The sequence below is a fragment of the Pituophis catenifer genome, unplaced genomic scaffold (genome assembly GCF_029215685.1).
Source record: "Pituophis catenifer annectens isolate HBS135680 unplaced genomic scaffold, rPitCat1.0.hap2 SCAF_2, whole genome shotgun sequence".
Classification (NCBI taxonomy): domain Eukaryota; kingdom Metazoa; phylum Chordata; class Lepidosauria; order Squamata; family Colubridae; genus Pituophis; species Pituophis catenifer.
Window position 1 is genome coordinate 145,484,549 of NW_027256882.1, and position 27,604 is coordinate 145,512,152.

Sequence of the window (27,604 nt, forward strand, 5' to 3'; positions counted from 1 at the left end):
AAGATGCATCCCCCCCCCCCCCGAAAGTGGGTGGAAATGTCTGTGTGTCGAAGCCGGTCCTTGGGGGAGAGCAGCTGGGCCGTGGCTTTTACAGTGCTGAATCCCGCCTCTTCTGTCTTCCACAGTGCAGGAGTCAATAGGCAGAGCTGGCACGTGAGAGGACATCTGTGGTCCTCTCAGGCTCCGCCTGATATGTTTTTTTTCTTGTTTTCCTTCTCTAAACCTAGATGCATCTTATGGTCAGATGTGTCTTATAGTGCAAAAAATACAGTAAATTTCTTAAGAGCATGTGTAATGTATCCAAAATGGACAGGTATTATACCTAACTGGATACTACCTAAAATGAAACCATTAACCAAAGTCAATAGTCTTTTTAAATTCCTAAATTAGTAACTAGAAATAGATGGATGGGTTTCCACTAAACTATGAGAGGTGGGTCAAGAATTATAGTTCAAGTGGCTTTGGAACAATCAGCAAACAGTAGACAATATCAATACACAATATCAATGTTTGACACTGGATCTTAGGACATCATAGGGTCTACAACATTTAGTTTGCAATCAAATATTAATAAAATGTAATTATAGTTTGGAAATGGTTACATCTTCTCATTTAAGACAAAATTCCTTATAGCATTTCATAGTAATACAAATACCAAATTTAGAAATAAAACTTACTGGATCTCCAAGTTTATCCAAATTGTCCAGAAAATATTTTATAGATTCTCCCTAAAGTGAAGGATAAATACAATTATTAATTATGCTCTGAAACAGACTTTTAAAGAACAATTTAATATAAAATAAGGTTTTTGTCCATGAAAGTTGCAACCAAATTCTTAGTACATTTTACAGATGAGTTAAATATTCATCTGTAAAATACACTGAGAATTTTGATCTTTGACACACATTACAACTATTGAGCTGATGAATTATGCCGTTAAGTACATTTATTTAGAAGGTTACAAGCATTTATCCTTAATACTTGGGCTGTGGACAATGTACTGGTCCAGAGTATGTAAATTACCACCAGTTTATAAATCCTATTTAAAGAAAGATGAATAAGGAAAATTACTTAAGGGGGAGGGGGAGAGAGAGAGAGAGAGAGAGAGAAAGGTTTCTACATAATTGCTCGCAGAGGTTCCCCAAAACATTTTGCTTTCTGAACAAATTACAAAATGGTTCTTCCTACTCATTCATTCTGCAACATTTATGTTTAAAATTTTATTTAGCATTTGTAAGACGGTAGTACCTTTGACTATTCTGGAAAACAACAGAATCGCTTCCATTGTGCAGGTCATTGTGCATCATCTAGTGATAACTCTCTTTCCATATTATGCTCTTAGCGTATTATATTTTAGGAGAAGTGCTGTTGGTCTATGGTTACAAAAATCAGGAATCTGCTAGTATCTTCTCTCACTAATGAAGATTATTAAAAGTAATACTTTTTTGTAAGCTGCAACTTATTTGATCAGATGCAGAGTGGCTAGATTGATGTAAGATGTAAATTGGGGTGAGGTGGGTGGGAGAAAGGAAGAGACAAGTTGGTTATACAGATACAAGTTACCTGTGAGACAGATTACAAGTATCTTATCAATTAACATTTACATGTAAAAAAAAACCCAGTGTGTTTTTTGAGACTTTCTAAGACTGCCTGAAACTTTTTAATATATTGAGTTTAACAATTTGTCACTTGATCTGCTATGTCCCACTTTTCTACAACAGTCATTTTTAGATCTGCTATGAAGTGATGAAATGATGGGGGGGGGATTATCTCCATATTTAATATTAGCATAGATCCAAAAATGCTTATATCTTTTAATGGATAGCATAAGTAGAAACTTGATAAAATATATGTTGTCATTTTAACTATTGAGTCGTGTCCAATGTTTGGAGATTTTATATAAGATAAGACGTATACAATTAAAATTAAAATTCCTATTTTAATACGTGGAGGGGCAATATTATATACTGGTAAGACAGGAGACAGATAAGTTTAAAACCCTTCTCAAACATAGTAGCTTGGTTGTTAACTGGGCCAATCAGTATCTTTCACCCAATCTACCTTACAAAGTTTTAAATGGGAAAATATTGGATGAAGTAATTCTATGTATGCTGCCCCTATTGTTATTGCCATTATCCATCATCATCCAAAATACTGTTTCAAATTCAAAATTGCCATTTCAAATCTAAACAAAATAGGTTTTTTTTATTCTTTCAATGATTCTGTCATCCTATTATGCACACACACCCCAATCCTCCACATAGAAGTATATTAATCAATAAAGCATCAATCACAACTTGTCTTATCATTGACTGGAGCCATTGACTGGAGAAGTGAGAAAATAGCAAAAATTACATGCTTAAAGTTGAGAAATATTCATAAACACTTCTTGTTTAGCAACCGTTTGCAAATAAAATGCTTTAAAAATTATTTTCCAATCAATGCACACACAACCAAATTTTGTGCTGGAATGAAAGTAACACTGGCATAGTTGTACAAGACAACTTTATTTAAATGAGGCAGCAAAACCAGAAGTATTCACAGCATCTCTCCCTCTCTCCCCTCCCAGAGGGAAGATAATTGCCTTCATGTGATTTATAACTTAAAGATCACAGAGATGGCATTCAGGAAGCACCAGAAGCCACACCACCATTGAGAAAGACCCTAATAAAAGCTTCAGGATAGTTCTACATGAGATCTTTTTGAGCCAAATATATAAGATCCATATACAGATAATGCTCAACTTAAGCTCAAAATTTCTGTTCCTAAACGTAACAGGTGTTACGTGAGTTTTGCCCCCATTTTATGCCCTTTCTTGCTACAGTTAAGTGAATCACTATAAATGTTAAGTTAATAATGGTTGTTAAATGAATCTGGCTTTCCCACTGACTGCTTGTCAGAAGATTGCAAAAGATGATCACTTGACCTCAGGACACTGCAATTGTCATAAATATGAACTAGTTGCCAAGCATCTAAATTCTCATCATGTTACCATGGGGATGCTGCAACAGTATTAGTGTGAAAACCAGTCAGAAGTCATTTTTTTTCAGTGCTGTTGTAACTTTGGTCATTAAACAAATCACTGCAAGTTGAGGATTACCTGTAGTGTTATCTGCACCCACTTCAAGCGCCAATAGAGACAATGACAAAAGAAATTGTTCTCTCTGTGTGAAGTTTATTGAAGTTATTAAATCCCATAAGAGTCCTTGCAACTATTCACAGTCCTAAATGCGTTTTAGTTAAAACAAATTGCCACAGTGGTGGGTAAAGCAGCAATAAGTGGGCAAAAGTCAAGGTAGGTGAAATAGATAAGTAATTTGTGGTATTCTAAATGACAGTTTTGAACAGTCATTCAGCGCACCAGTCTCTTAGTGGATCCAGACATAGATGAGATAAAACAGTGCTTCACAGTGAGGTGACTGATACTTTGCTTACAAAGCAGATGAAGTGAGGGAACCTTAAATGGTTAACGAATGGCTGTTAAAACAGTGAAACCTCAACCACAGCTTTGATGCCCCCTAAAATGGGTCATGGCTTACAAATGTTTGATGAACAGTTTATATTCTGCAAATTATCATATACTACTATATGCTCTTTAATCTGGAATTGGCCATCAATAGAATTGGGTATGTTTGTACCATGAATTTTAAATTACTGCTTGCTATTAAAAAGGCTGAAATTTAACACTCTTCAAACCTGCCATTCACAGTCTGGCACCATTCCAACCACTCCTACTTCTGTTTCTGTGTCTGCATGCTCAATTCATAATGGTTGGGTTTTGAATGGTTTTCCCTGTTTTTTATAAGGTTTTATTTCTAATCCTGCAAACCACTAAAGTCTCAAGACCTGCCAATGTTTCTTTTTTGTTTGTCATTGGTCTTTTTATTGCTACAATCCAGTAGATGATTCATTACCATTAGCCCAGAAGCAGAACTCACAATGTTTGGAAGAACTTGAGCTGCATGTAAAGAGGTTCTATTAACTGTTTCAGTTCATACACTTAAGAATCATCTTAACTTAATGAGTTCAGGTGCTATTATATATTATAATATATTACTCTTATTATATACTCTTTTCTACTATTACCAGTGCCAAATGAACCCTCAATAAAAACTTAGGTTGTTTTTTTTTTTTTTTTGCAGTAAACACAAACAATAACAACAGATAGTTTTGCTGATTAAAATTACTTATCACCAGCTTTTATGCATCACAGCCAACTTCGTTGGATATATCAAGTATAATTTCTGAGTGAAATATTATGTACGGGCTGAGTGAAATATAATGCCTTGTACAAAAGGTGGACAATGATGCACTAGCAGCTCTGACATGTTCTTAAGATCTGTTCTTTTCACTATAGTTAGTAAGATCTAGCCGAGGACGAAGATGGTATTGCTGTTTCTGAAATGGAAACTTTTGTCAGAGCGATTCAATTTTTGACTAATAAAGGAATCCGTCAAACTGAAATTTGTTACTGAAACCAGTAGGTGGGGGGTGAAGGCATTGCTTTTCATTTAACATTTGTATATCCCACATTTGCTTTGGAGTAGGTGAATGGGGAGGGGGGAGAGATGAGGAAAGGAAGTGCTTGCGAACTGACCAGAGAAGAACACTTAAACTTCCCAGGACTTTGCGTCTGACCTCAAGATGCCCATCCTTGAAAAGATAAATGAGAGATACTCACAGTGAAACCACCAAGAAGGAATATATCAGACGGTTTAACACAATTTATCACTAATTAAATAAATATCATTATACTGCTTATGTTAACCAGGTATTCAATACAAAAGTATCTTTCGTATCTAATTTGCTGTTTGATCATTTCTAAAACAATTTTGCTTTTCACTTTTCCTTCTACTATTTCTATTCTCTTCTCTCCCTCCCTCCAGATGCTTTCTCTCTTACAAAACTGCTCCATACATCCAATTAAACAAATTGTGATTCACAAAATTTATGCAGCAAGTTTATTTTTTGCTCCTTAAAAGTAGCTAAAAGAATACTTATAAGTTATGCCTTTGTGAAAAAGCTAAGAGCAAAATTACCAAAAAAAATCATAAGCATCCACAGAAGCAGTACATTATTTTCAGCAGGAAGATAAGAAACTGAACAGGCATGCATGGGTATGAATAACCACGACAACTCAGGTTCTCAAAGAATGCATATACTTACTTTCAATTTATTAAGATGGATCAGTAATCTTGAGTTAAATATAAATGATCAGATTTAAATTAAAATGACAGGTTTTTAATTCAGCAAAGTTAAGAGCCATAGGAAGAAACAATTCTGCATTTGATGCAATTGCTGGGATCTAGGAAAAAGCCTGATACTATGAGTAGTGACTTTTAGCACAATTTTGGCAGAGTGCCTGTTTTAATCTGTTGCAACAAGAAAGCCTAAAACAGGTTGGTTACTTGTACCTCATTCTTTCAACAGTCATCAGTGCAATCAAACACGAAATTTTACAACCATCCAGCATCCAATTTAGAACATTCTACAGCTCACAAGATTCAGCAGAAACTTATATTTTCCTATATTCTATAAACTCTCGGGAAGGGTATAATTTCTCTGCATGAAATATTGTTTGCAGCAGAACTGACATTCATACAACAGGCAATTTGTCGAGAAAACTATAAATGCAATCATGCTGTTGAATTCACCCTCCAGAATTCTAAGCTTACATTTACACAGAAAAGCCAATATTGATAGTTTCCAACCATAGATACTTTAATGCAGACTGGAAGATGCAGGAGGAAAGTTATTTCAGGCCCTCTATCCCTCTACAGGTAGTCTTTGACTTACAACCATTTAGTGACTGTTCAAAGTTACAACAGTATTGACAAAAGTGATTTACAACCGGTCCTCGTACAACAGCCACAGCATCTCCAAAAACACATTATTAACATTTGGGTGACCATGACTTCTAGCCAATTTCTGAAAAATCTTGCCAAGAAAACTGCAGAAGTTGTTCATGCAGTCTCTGAGAATCAGACACAATTAAATGGAAGAAAAAAAACAAAGGAAAAATATAATTTACAACAGGAATATAAGTAACTTTTTGACCAGTGAATATATTTCAATTTTTAGTATGTCACAGCACTTTAGCCATAGCAATAGCAATAGCATTTAGTCTTATATACCACTTCACAGTGCTTCACCGCCCTCTCTAAGCAGTTTACAGAGTCAGCATATTGTCCCCAACAATCTGAGAACAGCCTACTTTAAATGATACAACCAAGTAGCTGCCATTATAAAGCACCGGTATATAGGAATATTTGCATAGTGTATAGGTTAGACCCTCCCTAGTCCAAAGGGAGATTTCATAGAAAGTCATGGAGAACAACAAGGCTAAGATCCTTTGGGACTTCAAGCACCATAAAGGCAGGCAGGTACTGGCCAACCAACAGATTTCATGGCAGTAGACAAAGACCAGAAGACAGCAGTAGTGACAGATACAGTAGTGACAAGTGACAGCAACATCAGGAAGGAGTATGAAAAGCTGGAGAAGTACCAGAACCTAAACTAGCAACTGGAAAGGATGAGAAGGCGGCATTAGTCCTACTGACACGCCCTTTCTTGTGATCGACAGGAGAGGCCAGGATGGGTTGTTCTAGACTCATAGTTCTATGGACTGAGTTGAATTTCTGAGGACACACCTCCCTGGTAGCGTTTCCCAGTTTGACAATGAAGCGAATGGCAAAATCCGTCTGAAAGAAACTAACAAAGAGTCCCACTCCCCGGAATCAGACCAGGCAACCCAACAGGTGGGACTGGTCTTTTCCGTCGATCACCACAAGAAAGGGCATGTCAGGTAGGACCAACGCCCCTTCTCCATAATATCAATGGGAGAGGCCAGGATGGGACATACCAAAACTTGACAGTCCTACAGGCGGGAACTGTTTTGGTCCTGAGTCCCCGCCTCCTCATTCACTGGCTGTAGTATACGTCGTCCAAAGGCCGCCTCAGCAGAGGCATAAGAGTTCAGTCTATAATGACGTATAAATGGCGACGGTGACAACCAAGTTGCCGTCCGACAAATTTCCTCTACAGAAGCCTGTGTAGCCTAGGTTGCCGTTGTGGCAGCACTCCATGTGGAATGTGCTGTAATCCCTCGAGACACCTGGAGAGCTTGAAGCTCATAGGCACGGGGAAATACATGCCCTGAGCCAACGACCCTCTGTGGAAGGTGTCACCTTGTGGCCCAGTGTTGACGGCTGAAAAGAAACGAACAAGGATTTAATCCTCCTGATGGAAGCGGTCCTTCAGATGTAAATACGGAGGGCCCTCCTAACATCCAGTGTATGCCATGTCTGCTCCAAGATGTGCCAAGGCCTTGGGCAGAAATCAGGCAAGATCAACTCCTGTGCTCGGTGAAACAAGGAGTTGACCCCTGGAAAGAAGGTCAGGTCCAACCGGAGGATCACCCTGTTTAGATGAAAAATACAGAGGTCTTTTCTCACTGATAATGCTGCCAACTCTGAAATCCATCTGGCAGATGTGATGGCCAGAAGGAAAGCCACCTTACATGAGAGGAGACGCAGGCTGGCCTCTCTTAAGGTTTCAAAGGGTGCCTTGGTAAGGGCCTATAACACCTTGGTCAAGTCCCAGGTGGGGTAGCGGTGTACTGTCAGGGGCTTTAAATTGGAGGCCCCACGGAGGAAGGCTCGCACCCTTGGATGGTGAATGCTCGAGGGGCCGATGCCAGGCTGAATGGCAGGGCCACATATTGGAAGTGGTGTCCGGCATAACAAAACCTCAGGAACTGTCTGTGACTTGGACGGATAAGGACATGGAGGTAGGCCTCTGTTAGATCCACAGAAACCAAAAAGTCCCCTTCCCTGATTCCTTTTAAAATGGAATGCAGAGAGTGCATCTTGAATCTTCTGTACACTAGATAGCTGTTGAATCCCTTGAGATTCAGAATTGCCCGCCACCCCCCCCCCCCCAAAGGTCTTTGGGATAACAAACAAAATTCAATAGAAGGCGAGCCCCTGCTGGTCCGGCGGAACTGGCTGAATGGCCCAAATGTCCAGCAAATGCTGGATAGCCACATCCATGAGTCCCCATTTTACCGGGTCTCCGGAAATGGGAAAGCGGAGGAAAAAACCTTGGAGCAGGGGTGAGAAATTCCAGGGAGAGTCCTGATCGTTTTGTCTCCCTGACCCAGGCGTCCGTAGTGATGTCCTCCCAACGATCTGTGAAAAAACCGAGACAGTGCCCTACAGGAGGGTGAGCCCAATGTCATTTGTGGCCTCGGGAACCTCTGCCACCGGTGCCCCAGAAAGAGTGCCTACTCTGTGGCTGGTGCCTTCTTCTGCCCCCAAAAGCAGGTCTATCAGTCTGGTAACCTGACCGGGACAGGAAGGGCCATTGTTGTTGAGGAAAGCTTGCCCCAGCTAGAAGGAGGGCCACCTAAAGTATGGTGAAGTACAGGAATCAGCCAGTCTGCCCTGTGAAGGAAGAACCTTCCATTTGTCTTTGGTTTCCACAAGCAACGGGTCCCAGGGGGCTGAAGCCAACTTCCACTTGTTTTTGGCATCCATATGCCAATGGCGTAACCACAACATGCGCTGGGCCATCACCGAAGACCCCATGCCCTTGCTGAGAATTTGGCGGAAGCCAAAGTTGCGTCCGCAGTGTATTCTGTTGCTGCCAGGATCTTGCAGAGATCCTGGTGCGCCCTAATATCCTCCGGTGGAATATGGGACTGCAGCTGTCTGAGCCAGCACACCGATGCCCTGGTGAAAAAGGATGCGGCAGTGGAGGCCCAGATCGCCCAAAAGTCTGCCTGATGAGCCCTACGGAGGCCCATCTCCTCCTTCCATTCCTCCACTTTCAAGGCATCCTCCGCGTCTGGTGGAAGTAAAGGCAGCCACGGGAGAATCCACCTTCGGGACCTGGACCAAGTTTATAAGGTCAGAGTCCACTCCATAAAGCGTGTTCTCCGGACCGCTAGGCCTAGATGCAGTGGCAGGTGAGGCCCACTGCCTCCGTATCACCTCCAGAAACATTCTGGGAATCAGAATGGTGTTAGCCTCACTGGCCTGCTCTGTGAACAGGAAGTCCTCCTGGTCCCCAGAGTCTGGGGTAGACTCTTGCGCACTAGAATCCTTTCCCAGGCAGGCTGTGGCTTGCACCTTGGCGAGCAGAAGTTTGAAAAGTGCAGGGTTAAACAGGCCCCTAAAGGTTGGCCTGCCAAAGGTATCTTGCTTGAAATCTGAGAAGTACCCTTCGTCCTGCCCCCCACTCTCTGATAAGGAAGCCTGACTATGTGCGGAATATTCCGGTAAGCCTGGCTCTTAATAGCTCGCTTCCTCCCCTGGTGGCCCCCAAGGGTCCAAATACAAGTCAGGGTGTGCCAATGTCTGAGGCAATTGCTGACACTGCTGCAGTCTTTCAGCAATTCCATCCTTAATTGCCACTATAATCCAGTGCCTCAGAAATGGGGGCATATGCTGCTCCTGCAACCTCTCTAGATGGAGCCCTGCCACCGGAGTAAAGGTCGCCTCTGGGACCTTATGCGCTATCCCTGAAGGGCTGGGCTGGTTCATCTTGTCACCAAGAGTCTCTGGGGACAAAGCAGCTGTCGCCCCTCCTGGGCCTCCATTGACTATTCCTGGGACAAGACTGCCTCCGGAGAGGGGGGGCCCTCAGGGCAGTTCGCCATCTTGTGAGTGGAGTGGCCGTGGGCAATGGGTCCTCCTTTTGCTTGGTCGAGGCTCTACCAACCCTGTCTGGAGCCTGGGGAGACCAAGGGCCTCCAGGATGAGAGCCAGAGTGAGCTCCACTGGCCATCCTCAAATTATTGGTGAGCCTATGGCCTGGGTCTTGAAGTTCTACCACTCAAGATGTGTAGTCAGCAAGCAGGAGCAATTGCTATTGTAGTGAACTGCTAGGCCTTGCCCCTGTTCTCTGTTCAAAAGAGTATGGCTGCAGAGCGGTCAGGGACTCTAGGCCTCCCACCAGAAATACTGGGCCTATGACACATACTGGCCTGAGTCACACTACAGTGATCCAAAATGGCCACTGATGTCCCACAATGGCTGACCCCTCCAAGCTACAATCTGCGTTAGTGGAGAGCCAAGGGGCTGCCAACAGTCCTTTCAGGCAGGGCCTGCTTCCTAGGAGCAGCATCCACCAAGTCCTGTGCTGCCAGCAAGCAAGGCGAAGTCAAGCGGTGGGGGCTCCCATCCACCGCCGCAGAGATTCCCGCTGCACAGCTGATGAGGGCCTCGTGCAAGGTACAGGCAGTAGGCAGATAGCCAGGAGCGCGCCAAAAAAGTGCTGCCTTTCTCCTCTATACAGCAAAGGGACTGCGCCAAGGCTCTCGGAGGCTGGCGCGGTCTGAGCGGCAGCTACATTGTACGGCTATTATTCAGATCCCAGCCACTGCATCTGGAGGCCTGGGGCTGAAAAACCGTGGTCTGCCTCAGTAAATGGGTCACACCAAGGCTCAGCAAGACTGGCGCGACCCAAGCAGCTCCCAGCTTCCACCCATGGCTTCGGGAAACTGCACTGAACAGCTGATGGCGCTGCGCACCAAACTTCAAAGGGCCGCAAATAGGCCACGACTCAAGAGGACAGGAGCATGCCAACGCCTCTGCCACTGTGAAAGGGAGCTATGCCAAGGCTCGATGCGGCTGCCGCAGTCCCAGTGTGTTGTGGCCCACCAGTGGCCTGCGCGGATCGTGGCTGATCCCGACGATGAGGAGGCTAGTGTGGTGTCACGCCAGCAGCCTGCACAGCCAGCGGTCACATCGGACAGCGAGGAGGCTGAAGAGGATGTGGTGCCAGAGGCAGAGACTCAGCCAGGGCCTTCAGAACCTTCAAGTGGAGAGAACGAAGTGGAGAAGCCTCTTCTCAATGCTCGAGCATGCAGGGCTGCCAAAAGGCAAGAGTGGCTACTCAGGAGGAGGAGGTCTCCTCAAGAGTAAGGCTTGAGGATAATTGGCCACTCCCTTAGCCTATTTAAGTCACACACCATTAGTAAGTTTCTTGCTGGAAACAACTTGTAATTATCATCAGAGCATCTTTGGAAAAGTCTTATCGTATTTTGTTTTCTGGGCTGGTTGCCAACCTTTGCCGGACTTTGGTTTATTCTTGCTACTTAATAAATTTGATAAGGACCGTTGGTGTGTGTCAATATCCTCGGGAATCTGGAGCTGGGGCAGAACACAGTGGCTCCAAGCTCACCTCCACAGTCCTAGGCAGCAGCTGCAAAAACACCCCCTTAACTCCCAATGTCTCCTGGTAGGAGGGGGTTGGGGGGCGCCAAGGTGGGCAACGCCCCACGCTCTGATTCGTTGCATGGAGAGCCCCTCCTCAATCCAAGTATCAATGGAAGAGTCCAGGAGAAAGAAAATTTAAATTTCCAGGGATTTCTAAACAAAAAAATTCAAGCCCATTTCAAAGGCTCTATGGAGCTGAAAAATTTCACATCCATAAGCTGAGACTGAGTTGAAAAACTGGGGAACATTACCAGGGAGAATGTTACTCAGAAATTCAACTCAGTCCATAGAACTACGAGCCTAGAACAACTCATCCTCGCCTCTCCCATTGATACTATGGAAAAAAGTAGAGCACTCAGTTTGTGACTCTAAGATTGGAATGGCTCCGACAGATCCCAGGAACAACATCAGAGCTCTCTGCCCACAACAGCGTAGTGCTAAGAATAGTTAAAAGACTGTGCAGAACCCTCGAACATCCAGGCCTCTAATAGAACCATCCAGATTTAGGAAGACACAGACCCCATAGTGTGAGAAGGGATTTTTTTTAAAACCGTGTATCTTCCAAGTTCCCAATCAAATATTCTAGGAATTGTATCTTTCTTGCAGTGCTGAACAAAATGTATTCTCACTGCTGTAAGATATATTTATTAAATTTTTATATTTCTTGTTAATTTTTGCTGAGATTACACCTAATTTAAAAAGTCGTGGTTTCATTTTAAATTAAAATTCTAATTTTCTCCATTGTACTACATGAATACCTTTCAAATACTTTGGCTATTACTTTTTTTCATGGCATTTCCAACCCTTATTATGGCATGATACATCTAGCTTAGATAATATTAATGGAATGGACGTTGTCTTACCTGAACGTCCCTTTTCTGGGCGCTGCGTACACTATCCAGGAATGGGTTAATGCTTCAGCCTTTGGCAAACAACTGAGTGTTAAAATACTAAAAAACAAAGGACTTCCCCTTTCCCCTCTGCCTAGCCACACCCCCACTCCCATGATACCCCAGTCTGAGCGAAGGTGTGGCGAAAAAACAACCAGTGACAAGACCATGATGAAGTAATAACCATAACTTTATTAACAATAAAATTCAACATGTTCAAACTGTAAAACGGGAAAAACTTCACCGGGCAGGAAGCCCAACTATACGGGCGGGACTGGATAGTGTACGCAGCGCCCAGAAAAGGGACGTTCAGGTAAGACAACGTCCATTTTCCTGTGCGCTGCTACCACTATCCAGGAATGGGATATACCCAAGCTTAAATCCCCTGGGCGGGGGGCTGACTGCCTGTAGAGTCTGCTCCAGTCGCGACCCGTTGGAGCACCTGGCGACCGAACGCCGCCTCGGCTGAATCATAAGTGTCGATCTTGTAGTGCCGGACGAAAGGTGACACGGAGGACCAGGTTGCTGCTCTGCAGATATCAGCAACAGAGGCCTGGGTAGCCCAGGCTGCCGACGTGGCCGCACTCCTAGTTGAGTGGGGGAGAATGTTGCCCGGTAGCGGCCTGGAATTCAAGTTGTAGGCTAGCTCGATGCAGGCCCTGATCCATCTGCTGGCCGTGGGAGCCGAGATCTTCTGGCCCATGGAAGCCGGGTTGAAGGAGACCAGGAGGGCTTCTGTGCGACGGAAGGACGCCGTTCTGAGTATGTACGACTGAATCGCCCGACGGACATCAACGGTGTGCCAGCGTTTCTCCCTGTGGTCCTTTGGTGACGGGCAGAAGTCCGGCAGAATGAGTTCCTGGGCTCGGTGGAACCAGGAGTTCACTTTTGGGATGAAGGTCGGGTCCAGCCTGAGGACCACCGAGGAAGCTTTGAAAATGCAGAGGTCTTTACGCACGGACAGTGCTGCTAGTTCTGAAACTCGCCTTGCTGAGGTGATCGCTAGGAGGAAAGTCACCTTGAGAGTCAGGTGTTTTAGAGTGGCTAAGTTTAGTGGTTCGAAGGGAGGACCTGTCAGGGCCTGTAAGACAAGGGACAGATCCCAAGATGGGTAACGGTGTACCGTTGGCGGGTGTAAGTTAGTTGCCCCGTGGAGGAACTCCCTGATACGTGGATGATGTGATAGAGTCCGATATGGTGCGCAGGAGACGACCGTCGATAGGGCTGCGGTCTGACGCCTTAGGGTCGCTGGGGCCAGCCCCTTGTCTAGCCCTGACTGCAGGAACAATAGAATGTCTTGAATTGTCGCCGTGGTGGGATCCACGTGGTGTCCGGCACTCCAGCTGCAGAAGGCCTTCCAGGAAGCCTCGTAGATACGAGTTGTTGACGGGCGTCTGGCCGCCTGAATAGTGCTGACGACGCTATCAGGCAGATTGTCCTTCTTTAAGATGACCCGCTCAAGTGCCAGACGGCTAATTGGAGCCACTGAGGCTCTGGGTGGTTGACCTCGCCCTGGCATAGTACAAGCTGATGAGGTGGGATCACCCACGGTTGCTCTACCGACAGAGCCACCAGGTCGGCGAACCACGGTCGTCGAGGCCAGTTTGGAGCCACCAGGAGCAGGTCGGCCTTCTCCGCTAGTAACTTTCGAACCAGGCGGGGGATCAACGGGACCGGAGGGAAGGCATACAGAAGGCCTGTCGGCCACTTGCAGAGGAGGGCGTCGTGGTCCTCTGCTTGTGGTGTCGGGTAACGTGTCACAAACCGAGGGAGTTGTGCGTTGATTGGCGACGCGAACAGGTCCACCACTGGTCTTCCGAACTTGGAGGCGAGCTTCCTGAAGAGGCGGGGGTGGAGCTGCCATTCCGCCTGGTCTATCGTTGTTCGGCTTAGCCAATCTGCTCTCGCATTGGCTGACCCTGAAATGTGGTCTGCCTTGATCGAGCGTAGATGCCTCTCCGCCCACTGGAATAGGACCTCGGATTCTAGCATCAGGCTGCGAGATCTCGTGCCTCCCTCTCTGTTCACGTGCGCTTTGGCCGAGATGTTGTCTGTCAGGACCAGTACGTGCCTGTCCTGAACCGTGGCCTGGAAGTGGCGCAGGGCTAATCTGATCGCCCGGAGCTCCAGCAGGTTGATGCTGTTGTGTTGTTCGCTCGTGGACCACTGACCTTGCGCCACCCCGTTGAGCAGGTGAGCTCCCCACCCCCGAAGACTTGCGTCCGTGGTGAGGACCAGTCTGTCTGGTTCCAGGAACTCTGAGCCCTTGAGGATTGAGGTGGATGTCCACCATCTGAGGGAAAGACGAACCTTGGGGGGGAGGTGAACCTTGCGTTTGGAGTTGGACCTCCCTGAGCGTTGGAAAGGGAGGAGAAACCACTGGAGGGCCCTCGAGTGTTTGCGTGCCCACGGAACGATGCCGAAGCAGGAGACCATCTTCCCCAGTAGGCACGATAGTTGCAAGAGGGAGGCCTTCCTTCCTGACAGAATCTGAAGGGCCAGATGCTGGAGACTCTGGACCCTGTCCGGGGATAGGAAGACCTGGCCCTTGGAAGAGTCTATTACTGCGCCTAGGTGGAGGATCCTCGTGGACGGTTGCAGGTGACTCTTCTCGAGGTTGATTGTGAAGCCGTGGTTTCGAAAGGCTTCGAGTACTAGGCGTGAGTCCCTGGCCGCTTGGTCGTGGTTCGATGAGAGTATCAAGATGTCGTCTAAATAACAGAGAATTCGGACTGGGATGGTTCGAAGCCTGGCTGCCACCACCGCCACCAGTTTGGTGAAGGTTCGGGGAGCCGACGATAGTCCAAAGGGCATGGCCCGGTACTGAAAGTGCTGGCCTCCGTATTCGAACCTCAGGTACTGTCTGTGGTCCGGGTGAATAGGGACATGCAGGTAGGCTTCTCGAAGGTCGACTGACTGGAGAAGGTCCCCCTGTCTCACCCCCGTTAGGATAGACTGGAGCGAGTGCATTTTGAACCTGTGATAGCATACAGACAGGTTCAGCTTCTTTAGGTTCAGAATGGCCCTCCATCCCCCCGAGTTCTTGGGGACTAAGAACAGGCTTGAGTAGAACCCCGAGCCTTGGTGGGCTGGTGGTACTGTCTCTATGGCTCTGATCGCTTGCAGGTGCTTCAGTTCTTGGGTCATTAGGGCTTGTAGCTCGGAAGACTGTGGGACCGGGCACCGCACGAAGCGCTGAGGTGGCAGCCCTGCAAATTCTATTGATAATCCCAATGAGATGGTGCGCTTTACCCATGAGTCCGACGTCGACTGGGCCCATTGCTGGTGAAAGAAGTGTAGTCTTCCCCCTATGGGCCCCTCGGTCTTGGGAGTCACTTCCCCCTTCTGGCGGGTTTGAAGCCTGCCCCCCGGAAGGGTCTTCTGGAATGCTGGTTCCTGCCCCGGTCTCGGAACTGCTGTCTGTCATGTGATCTGTCGCCTCCCATGTAATTGGAGCGGTGTGAGAAGGCCCCCCTGGGCCCTGAGCCGGGCCGAAAGGGCTGTTGAACTGGATATGGGGAGTATCTCCTCTCTTGACGGCGGTAGGCCGACGGCAGTACCTTCCTCTTGTCCTTGTCCTCCACGAGGACAGGATCCAGGGCTGCTCCAAATAGATTCGGTGCCTTGTAGGGAGCTGCGGCCAGCTTCCATTTAGCTTTAAGGTCCGCTTTCCAGGGCCTGAGCCAAAACAGCCTCCTAGTCGTGACGGTGGAGGCTAAGGCCCTTGACACGAACTTCGCCGAATTCAGGGAGGCATCAGAGGCGTACTCGGTGGCCGCAATGATCTTGTTGATATCCTGTTGCAGCCTTGTGTCTTCTGGCGGAAGTCTTTCTTGCATCTGGCGTAACCAGATGAGGGCCGCTCTATTGAAGAAGGAGGTGGCTGTGGCTGTTCTGATCGCCCAGGCCACTGCCTGGTGTGTTTTACGAAAGGCCCACTCCGTCCTCTTCTCCTCCGCTTTGAGCCCGTCCAGTGCCTCTGTGGAGACTGGTGATGGGGAAGAGAGCGCTGCGACCGGCTGGTCCACCGTCGGGAGAAGTAACAGATCCTCTAGCTCCGGGGCTGAGCAGTAGAGTTTCTTGTCCAGGCTGCTCGGTGTTGTCTGAGAAGCCGGTTGCCCCCAGGCGTTTTGGATGACTTCAGAAAACAGTTGTGGACAGGGGATGCTGTCCTTTTCCTGTTTGGATGACTTGAAGAGGGCATCGTGGGGCCCCGCAGCAGGAGGTGGGGCTGGGTTCACGTCCCCTGGCACCCCCAGGTTAGTTGTAAGTCGTGCCTTGTGCAGGAGTGACCGAAACAGTGCCGGTCGGAATAGCCCGGTGAAAGCGGGGGTGTCTGGGTTTAGCCCTTCGTCCTCAGAGAACTCGATATCCTCTGGAGCATCATCTGCTTGATCTGATTCCTCGGAAGAGGACTCGCGTGCTAGGTGGGCAGATGGCTTGTTTTGTACTCGATGATGATGAGACCCCAGGGCCTGTGCTGGAGGCATCGCCTGCTGCCAGCTGGCGGCTAGAAAGGATGAGAGGGCTGTGGAGAACATGGTTTGAAAATCCATTTGTGGTGGCGGGGCCCCTTGTGTTCCAGCGCCCGGTGCTGGGCTGCGTGATGAAGCTGCAGGTGAGACGGGTGTTGCCTCACTCCGGGTCGGGGCGGGAGTCCCGTCCCTCTGGGGCCCCTTCTCTGACAATACTGGGGTCGCCGGGGTCTGTATTAAGTCCGTCCAGGTGGCCATCGCTGAGTCTGACTCCCTAGGCGTGGGCGAAGCTGTGCTTTCCGGTCTTAGCCCCCTGTTGGGTGACATGGCCAGTGCCTTTTGGGCTTTGGCGCACTGCCTCTCGAGCGCCTGGTGGCGTCTTTGGGCGTCTTTGTCTTGGAAGGACAACCCCGTCCCCGATTTGGACTTGTGGCTGGACACATCAGATCGTTTCCGGGCACTCTTTTTGGAGGACTTGCCCCCCTTGCGGGGTGGGCTCAGTTCCAGGTCCGGGTCTGATGAGAAGGGGGAATCAGCCATAGTGACTGTAGGGATCAAGGCCCCCCCTCTCTTCTTGTGTGCCTCTGAGGAGGGCTGTTCACTTCGCCCCGCCAGGCGAGATAAGAGCAGCTGAGAGCCCGAAGGTCTCACCAGCTAACCCTTATTGCAACAGGCACCGCACTTGGGGATGGCTGGGCTGAGCCTCTAATAGGCGATCGCGAAATTAGGCCCAAGATGGCGGCCCGCGTGACTTCAAGATGGCGGGCGCCACGTGGTGCTGAGCTGGTGCCTGTTGAGGGCGACGGACTTATGCTGGAGGCCCGAGGGTCCAGCCAGCTGCCGTGCCTTAATGCCGCTTAGTTTAGGTCCCTCGTTGCTCCGTGGCGGCTTCTATAGCGCAGCGGCGGTTTGCAGGGCTAGCCGGGCGAACCGCGGCTGCACGCTGCTTCCTGAGGCGATCGGCTCTAATCCCAGCCGATCGCTCTGCTCTTCGCGGTAGCTGCAGTCCGATCCCGGGGCTTGCAGCACTTTTGAATTTGGCGCCAGCAGCGGCGAGCGAGGGAGGCGCGCTGTGTGGGCGGCTCGGCTTTCTGAGCCCGACGCCCAGCTGATCAGCGCTGCCGCTGTGAGCGGCGATAAAGTAAAAATCAGGAAAAAATCAGAAGAGAGGCTAGAGAGCTAAGGAAACACCCGGGGAAAGGGAATAATCAAAAATAAATTAAAAGTCCTATGCGTCCCTGAATGGCAGGGAAAGAAAGAGGAAAGCAGGAGACAAATACCTTAAAAATCCAGGAGCTCCTGAGAAACACGTCAGCGTTTGCCAAACAACTGAGCGAAGACTGGGGTATCATGGGAGTGGGGGTGTGGCTAGGCAGAGGGGAAAGGGGAAGTCCTTTGTTTTTTAGTATTTTAACACTCAGTTGTTTGCCAAAGGCTGAAGCATTAACCCATTCCTGGATAGTGGTAGCAGCGCACAGGAAAATTAATATTAGTAGCATTTGTAGAACATTTTGTATCAATTTTCTTTTTAAATTATAACTTGATGTACATTTTATAGATTTGGTCCATAATTCTTCCCACTGACATATTGTAACTATTTCTTTAAAATTTACAACCATTTTATCATATAGTTTTTATATGTTCTGTTTATCATATCTAACTAAAGTTTACATATGTGCCCTAACAGATGGTTTGGATTTGATCAACTAATTTTGTCTTTTTTCCTTAATACCTTTTGTTCTGATTTGATTGTTGAATAAAACACGCATGAATAACACTGCTATTTGCATTTCTGTGTTGTGTAAGGCAATCAGCATTATGTTCTCTCTCTAATTCGAGTTCTGAAACTTGCTTGGATTTTTGTATATTAAGTCTTAAAGCAGTCTTCCTTGTATCTTTGGAACATTAAAATAGGCCTTTACTAAATTCTCTTGACTGGCCTTTCGCCAAAGTTTCTGAATAATCATGGTACATCTGTTCTTTTGTTGAATTCATCAGTGCTATCCAGAGCCAAGTTCAGCTACATGTCCCAATTTTCCACCCTTTTTCCAGTTGAGAGATTTGAGTAAACTACAGATGCTCACTGTTATGCAAACTAATTCATATTCAGCAAGTATGTTATTTTCAAAGAAGCTTTTCAACAAGTATGTTATTTTCAAAGAAGCACAAAGATGTGTTTTTCTCTGCAACTGCAAATGAAGAAAGCTGAACCAAATATTTTAGTTGTTATTCAAATGCTGGTTCTTTAGGTACAGTGATAAAGGAGGTATTAGTTCTTTAATATCACAATGCATTATAGCATAATTAATAATAATAATAATAATAATAATAATAATAATAATAATAATAATAGATTGTCAGATTAAATGTATGGAAAACCAAAGCTCTGCATGGACAGCACTTGAAAAACATTGAAGGAAAATGTGATAATAACTTGACATGGCCATGGCTTAAGAGGGGAACCATCAAGAAAGAAACAGAAGGCTTAATACTTGCTGCTCAAGAACAAGCACTACAAACTATTACCATGAAAGCGAAGATACAAAAATACACTGACAATCCAAACTGCTGACTTTGCAATGACAAAGTTGAAACTTTCACATTTAATATGTGAGTGCAGCAAAATCACACAAACTTATTACAAAGCTAGACATGATCGAGTTGCTACATTAATCCACTAGATACAATTTATTGATATCGTTGCACCAGGAGATGCCAGAGTCGAAGAAAAAGAACTGGGGGAAAAATCATGAAATATTGGAACCTGGCCATCGAAACTACGTGATTATGGATGAAACATGTAATAGTGATACCTATTGTCATTGGAGCACTTGGTACCATGGCCAAGAATTTTATAAAATACATCAAGAAATATTTTAAGAAGATACTTGGTTAATACCTAGGATGCTGGCAGCAACCCATATCAACCATTAACACCAGTCAATTGTATTTGTGATACATTTTAAATGTCCAGTTGACTGAGTTTCATGTTTAATGAATAAAAGAATAATAATAATAATAATAATAATAATAATAATAATAATAATAATAATAACAATAACAGCAGCAACAACAACAACAACTGAACTCAATAAGCACAACAATAAAAAGGCAAGAAAAAGATTAGAGGTGTATACATCAAGAGAGTGAAAAAGTCCACTCAATGGAGGAAATACCATCAAGGCAATCAACATCTGGGAAATTCCAATCATTAGATACACAGCTGGAATACTGGATTGGACTCAAGCAGAACTAACAGCAATGGGTAAGAAAACTAACAAGAAAAATAACAATGAATCATGTCCTTCATCCTCGCAATGACATTGATAGACTCTACCTACGAAAGGGAAATAGGTGGGTTTGGAATTTTGCAAGTACATCAGATGGTTGAAGAAGAACAAAGGGCTTTAAAAGAATATCTGAAGGACAATGAAAAAGATGCACTGAAGTTAGTATACCAGGAAGGCTTACTGACTACTGGAGACCAAACTGGCCTACAAGAAAAACCAAATGAAGAACAGAATTAAAGCATGGAAAGACAAATAACTACATGGTCAATACATAAAAAAAAAAAAAAAATAGCAGGGAAAGCAGATATTAAGGCTTGGCAATGGCTCAAAGTTGAGGAAAGTTGAAGAAAGAGACCAGGAGACTAATTCTGGCTGCAGAAGACTAAGCCTTAAGAAGAAACGCATACAAAGCCAGAATTGAGAAGATTGCAACAGATAGGTCGTCTATGCAAAAAAGTCAAAGAAAAGGTAAACTGCTGCAAGAAGATCACACAAACTGACTATAAGCAACAGCATGACAAAGTAGCAACAATGCACTGGAAAATCTGCAAGAAATATCATTTGCCTGCAAGCAAAAATTGGTGGAACCATAAAATAAAGTAATAGAAAATGAAAAAGCTAAATTGGTCTGGTACTTTAAGAGTCCAAACAGACATACACCTGCCACATAATGTCCCAGATTTAACAATTGTTAAGAAAGATTTTTTTAAAAAGCCTGGATAGTGGATGTGACAATACCTAGAGACAGCAGAATGGACGCTTTGGATTCTCCAAGCAGCGCGCTGGAGAATGGAAGGGAAAGAACTGGAGAAGATTTTTTTAAAAATACAAATATCTACAAATAGAAATAGAATGACTGTGGCCTTGGGTGTAATCCCAAAACAACTGGAACATCACTTGAATATCATTGGCATTGACAAATTCACCATCAATCAATTGCAAAAGGCAATTTTACTCAGAACAGCTTCTGAGTAGGTCTCTGCCCTTGAATTATTCTGCCGCAGGCATAAAGTGAACCCCAAACCTGCACACTTTTAGGAGTGTGGTTATGTCCTACCTCTTTACCCAGGTTTTAGGGTTAGAATGAATTGAGTTTAGTGGGTAAATTGTAGAGGTTTTCAGTTCTGTCTGTCATTTTAATGTATACTATGTTTTAATGAGCAATATTTTATATTAATTCATTATGGCTTTGTCTTTTTGAGTTTGCCTTATAAATGCATGTCTAAATAAAATAAGATCTTGTAAGATCAGAACATTCAATTCACATCAGCAACCCATTACAGAAACAGCTACTTCATGAAACCAACACTATGGGAAAATGTATTTTGAATGTTTTTTTCCTCTGCACCTTATTACCTTTGGACTAGGGAAGAAGTATCCCTGAACTTCAGAATGGAGTGGTCAGATTTTAAAAAATATATGAAGAAAGAGAAGTGTTAGAGGAAGTTAGAAATAACTATACCAGAACATTAGGAAAATATTTACATTTATTTATATTTTGCATTTGTAGACTGCCCATTTCCCTCAGAAAGGAACTTTGTGCAGTGTACAGTACAAAATCAGCATATACAGGTATATAAAATTAAAGTTAAAATATTGAAATTAATTTAGGATTAATTTTTTTAAAATTATAAAATTATGAAAATTTCAAACAAAAGTATTTCTAAGAAGGCAATTTAGCCTTGTTAAAATTGGTGAATAAAGATGGAGGGAAGGCTCTCATGGTACCAACCACCCCAGGACTGCATTATCTTTTGTGCCCCATGCAATGCCGCAAAACCATATTTTGACCCCTTTTCAGAAGACGAGGAGAGTCGGGGCCCACTTCATCTCAAGGGGGGGAGAGAGAATATTCCATAGTACAGGGGCAATGGCATAGAAGGCTATCTTCCTAGACTCCACCAGTCAAAATACTTTGGCTGATGGGGCCTGCAACTTATCTTCCCTTTCTAATTGGATTGGATGGGCTGATGTGATGAGGTGGAATTGGTTCCATAGGTAGCATGGCCCCATGCTATGTAGAATAGAATTCCTTATTGGCAAAGTGTGATTGGACACGCAAGGAATTTTTCTTTCGTGCATATACTCTCAGTGTACATATTACATAAAAAAACAAGATACACTTGTCAAGAATCACAAGGCACAACACCCAGTGACAGTCATATGGTACAATTAAGCAATCAAATCATACTAGGAAACAATCAATATCAATATAAATTGCAAGGATACAGGCAACGAAGTTACAGTCATGCATATGTAGGGCTTCATAGGCCATGACCTTAGTTGGATTTGAAAACAAATTGGCACTCAGTGCAGTTCACAAAACAACAGTGCATATGTGCCATTCTTTGGGCACCCAATATTGCTTGTGTAGATGCACTCTGCACCAGTTGAAGCTTCCAGATAATTTTCAAGGGTAGTCCCAAGTAGAGCATGTTGCAATAGTCCATTCAGGAGATGACCAGGATATGAGTGACCAAGCTATTTTAGAACCAAAGTGACCAAAGTAATATTAGAAAAGCATGAATTTAGAGTACTGTAGCTATTTGTGAGATACTTTGGGGATGGGTGGGGGGAGAGGTGAGGTTCCTTCAAGCCAATTCATTTTTTGGTGACATTTTTTGGCAAGATTTCATCGATTTCATTGCCATTTTCTTCCTTCTGTGCTGAGAGTGAGTAACTGGTCCAAGACCATTCAAGTGAACTTGTGTCTAAGGTGGGACTAGACAATAGCAATGAACAAGGAGAGTTACAACTAGCTTTCTAAACTGGCCACTGCAGCATCCCCAGTCATATGATCATGATTCGGGCACTTGGCAATGGGCTCGCAATTATGACAGTGAAAGTGTCCCTCGGTCATGATTTCCATTTGTGACTTTCCCTACTGGTTTCTGACAAGCAAAGTCAATAGGGAAGTCAGCAGGAAGTCACAAATGGAGATCATATGACATTGCACTTAACAACTATGCAGGATTAATTTAATGATCACTACTGAAACTATTGCTGTAAATCAATGCAGTCACATGATATCATGCTTTACAACCATGTCACTTAGAGATGGAGTTCCCAATCCCAATCACTGTTGTTAATTTAAGGACTACTAGTGCTGCTATAACTCTTTCAATTTATCACTTCTGGGCTAATTTTTTGTGAAAATTTCTTTACATACTAACACTGCTTTGATAGAAACAACAGCAGCAGAGAGTTGAACTATTAATCATGCTTTTATAAACTGTAAATAAATAGAATAAACTAGACTGGAATCCTTATATTTCTTTGTAGAGGCCATTTAAATCAACTCTTTTGTTGGATGAACAGCTGTAGAATAGTGTGTGTGTGTGTGTGTGTGTGTGTGTGTGTGTGTGTGTGTACACATAACTATAATCTCATAGAAATAGCTTTACATGCAGAGGTAGGAGAGTGAATATATACCAATCTCCATATATATGATTTTTACAATTTAGTCTATTGCCACAGTATAAGGAGTTTTGTGTGTGTGCACATTTATTTATTTTATTAAGAAAACTCTGGATGGCTTATAGAAGAAATTTTACTTCTAATAAAATTGTTTTTAATTTGATTTTATTTGGTGTGTGTGTGTGTGTGTGTGTGTATTTTTCTTTTTTTTCCGTAGGTCTACATGTGCATTACTGTTCTAGCCAGGGTTTTTCCTACGTAAATCAAGATGTTTTATATAGCAATAGTTAAGTGACATCCCAAATCACTATTTTCTAGGCTTTATCAGACATTTAAGCAGCATTATGCTGTCTGTTGTAAGACTTAAGGAGGACTAAAATAGATCTATTTCTGGCTTATTTGCCTTCATCAGTTAGCCACACCCTCATTTTATGACTCCTCCCTGTATATATATACACATATACAATACAGTGGGGCAAAAAAGTATTTAGTCAGCCACCAATTGTGCAAGTTCTTCCACTTAAAAAGATGAGAGAGGCCTATAATTGACATCATAGGTAGACCTCAACTATGAGAGACAAAATGAGAAAACAAATCCAATCACATTGTCTGATTTGGAAAGCATTTATTTGCAAATTATGATGGAAAATAAGTATTTGGTCAATATCAAAAGTTCATCTCAATACTTTGTTATATATCCTTTGTTGGCAATGACAGAGGTCAAACTGTAAGTCTTCACAAGGTTGGCACACACTGTTGCTGGTATGTTGGCCCATTCCTCCATGCAGATCTCCTCTAGAGCAGTGATGTTTTGGGGCTGTCGCTGGGCAACACGGACTTTCAACTCCCTCCAAAGGTTTTCTATGGGGTTGAGATCTGGAGACTGGCTAGGCCACTCCAGGACCTTGAAATGCTTCTTACGAAGTCACTCCTTCGTTGCCCGGGTGGTGTGTTTGGGATCATTGTCATGCTGAAAGAGCCAGCCATGTTTCATCTTCAATGCCCTTGCTGATGGAAGGAGGTTTGCACTCAAAATTTCACGATACATGGCCCCATTCATTCTTTCCTGTTCACGGATCAGTCATCCTGGTCCCTTTGCAGAGAAACAGCCCCAAAGCATGATGTTGCCACCCCCATGCTTCACAGTAGTTATGGTGTTCTTTGGATGCAACTCAGCATTCTCTCTCCTCCAAACACGACGAGTTGTGTTTCTACCAAACAGTTCTACTTTGGTTTCATCTGACCATATGACATTCTCCCAAACCTCTTCTGGATCATCCAAATGCTCTCTAGCAAACTTCAGACGGGCCCGGACATGTACTGGCTTAAGCAGGGGGACACGTCTGGCACTGCAGGATCTGAGTCCCTGGCGGCGTAGTGTGTTACTGATGGTAGCCTTTGTTACGTTGGTCCCAGCTCTCTGCAGGTCATTCACTAGGTCCCCCCATGTGGTTCTGGGATTTTTGCTCACCGTTCTTGTGATCATTTTGACCCCACAGGGTGAAATCTTGCGTGAAGCCCCAGATTGAGGGAGATTAACAGTGATCTTGTATGTCTTCCATTTTCTAATTATTGCTCCCACAGTTGATTTCTTCACACCAAGCTGCTTGCCTATTGCAGATTCAGTCTTCCCAGCCTGGTGCAGGACTACAATTTTGTTTCTGGTGTCCTTCGACAGCTCTTTGGAGCTGTGACTGTTTGAGGTTGTGGACAGGTGTCTTTTATACTGATAACAAGTTCAAAGAGGTGCCATTAATACAGGTAATGAGTGGAGGACAGAGGAGCCTCTTAAAGAAGAAGTTCTGTGAGAGCCAGAAATCTTGCTTGTTTCTAGGTGACCAAATACTTATTTTCTACCATAATTTGCAAATAAATTCTTTCCAAATCAGACAATGTGATTGTCTGGATTTGTTTTCTCATGTTGTCTCTCATAGTTGAGGTCTACCTATGATGTCAATTACAGGCCTCTCTCATCTTTTTAAGTGGGAGAACTTGCACAATTGGTGGCTGACTAAATACTTTTTTGCCCCACTGTATTGTATATGTTTACCAACTTATCAATTACTTGAATTGGATTCTTGTGTTCGATAATATAATCCATAAAATTTATAGCATTTTATTTAGTCTTCAAACAGGATATTGAATGCAATTGAAGGCTGAGTGCAAGATATATTATTCTACTTCAGTAGGAACGTAACTAAATCATTAGCAAATGGTTACTTTTGCTTACATTGTATATTTCCTCTTTTAACATTTCCTGTGTTTGCGTGACATTCTGAAAAGAAACTAACCTCTGATAGAGAACCAACTCTTGCAAAAAAAAAAAAAAAAAAAAGAAAGAAAGAAAGAAAGAAATTGCAGCTAGAATTGAACTGGTTGCTTTTAACTAATTTGTGAAGGCAATAATCAGTGGGGTTTATTCCTGTGGCAAATCTGGTGGCAAGCTGTTTCAAACTAGTATCATCTAAAAGGTTAATGTTGGGAAAAGATTATCTGAGCCATACAGTATTAGAAATTGTCAAATGAAAATATGTATTATTAATTGGCAACCTTTGAAATTATTCTGAATTAGTCCTATTGCATCTTTTTCTTCTTTTCCCATGTCCCATATGATGACAAAATGGAAGTTTATCCAAGTTTAAGAACAAAATGCCTCTTAAAAATAGATAATATAAGTATATGCTGTGTTTTAAACTCTCTGGTCCTAAATTTTCTGCTTTTGGCCAAATCTACCTGCAATATAGAGCTTAATACATATGGGTTCTAAACCAAGATATATTTACTACTGTCTTGACCTTGACAGTCACTATGGTTTCCTTTGAAAATGTGTTCTGTTTGAGGTAGCTGTTATGGTACTAAGCCTGTAATTAAGTATAGCAAGACTAAAGGACAAATAGCCTTTGCTTGTAAAAGTTACCTCATAATGAAATAAAGTAAAATTCCATATTTCTGTATCTATTCCTCATAACGTATTTGGTAATGAATAACAGGAAGACAACTAGCAATATCTGATTACTTATGATGTACAATATTAAAAAAAATAAAAGCTCCTAAGATTTTACCACAGCTTAAAATAACCAGAAAAAATAAAGTGAACTGGATCAAAATTTCTGAGATCTCAAAGGATAAGAAATTATGTGTCTTCACATTATTACTGCGAAAGAAGATGAAGGATAACGGTTGAGGACCACTGCATTACGGTGCATGTATAAGGTCTTTGCAATGCTCTAAATCACCTTTTAATTAATCAAGCACAGTTCAATAGTTAATTTCTTAGTCCTATTTAATATAAAGTCCAAGAGGTATCTCCCAAATATATTGAAGCAGAGCAAACACAAAGCAAACAATCCTACTCCACGTTTCTTCCCATGCTCTATTTCATTAATGCATATAACCTACTGAAAATATTTATATTTCTGAATCTCAAGTTCATTGTGGTTTCCATTAATTAGGAAAACTGTACATCAGGTGAGTTCATTTATACAGTATCAGATTCAAATGACTGGAGTGTTTGGTGGTACTAACAAGCAGGAAACCATCAAAAGGACCCTTTTTGTGCATAACAGAAAGATTGGAAGCAAGAATTTAAACACTTACTGCTTTTAGAATGCCAATCTTATTATTGTGTAACTTCATAGGCCTGCAGGTCAACAGCCTACAAACCTAAAGGGCCTTTGCTCATTTATTTTTATAAGCAGCCTTTTAACGACATAAATTGAAAGAAATTACAAGCACATCAATAGAAACTACAGAAACAACAGTATTATCCAATAACAGTACTCTTCTCTTAATTGTTACATCCAAATTAAAGGTTTATTTTACCTTATAGAAAGAGAAAAGAATTAACATGAAAGCTGTTGATTTGAAAGGTTTCATCTGTATATAATATTGAATATATATTTACTCTTGTATAAATTACAGTCAAAATTTTGTTAGCATGTTTAAAAGTCTGATGTGGAATTTATTGTAAAGTGAAGTAGCTCCATCTACTACTTATAGGAGCATCCACTACTTTTAGGAGTATAGATCGAGAACAGCCCCTTACTAGGTAAAAGTTACATAGGCTTGACCCAGTTTGTGTGCAAATATTCTATAGCTAGGAATGCCAACTCTTGTACACAATATAAGCTATTAAAAAAGTATTGCTATGGACAACTTCACAAGCTTGCACCTTTGGATTGTGTTGCCCAATTACAAGAGCAATGACAGGATACATCATCACTGGAGCACCTTTCTGTTTTGTTAATAAAATCCACTGCTGATCAAATGATAAAAAAAAAAAAGTATTGCTAATATAAAGTTGCTTACTA

The 27,604-nt window shown here is 43.5% G+C and overlaps 1 protein-coding gene across 2 annotated transcripts in view; it reads right to left on the minus strand.

The window, feature by feature from the left end:
* The window catches only part of GNA13 (G protein subunit alpha 13), a 45,938-nt gene that overhangs the window by 6,626 nt on the left and 11,708 nt on the right, over window positions 1-27,604 (minus strand). For both annotated transcript variants that reach the window (XM_070937731.1, XM_070937732.1), the window contains one exon: window positions 678-728. In XM_070937731.1, coding sequence (XP_070793832.1) covers window positions 678-728 — 51 coding nt within the window. The remainder of the gene's footprint in view (window positions 1-677; window positions 729-27,604) is intronic.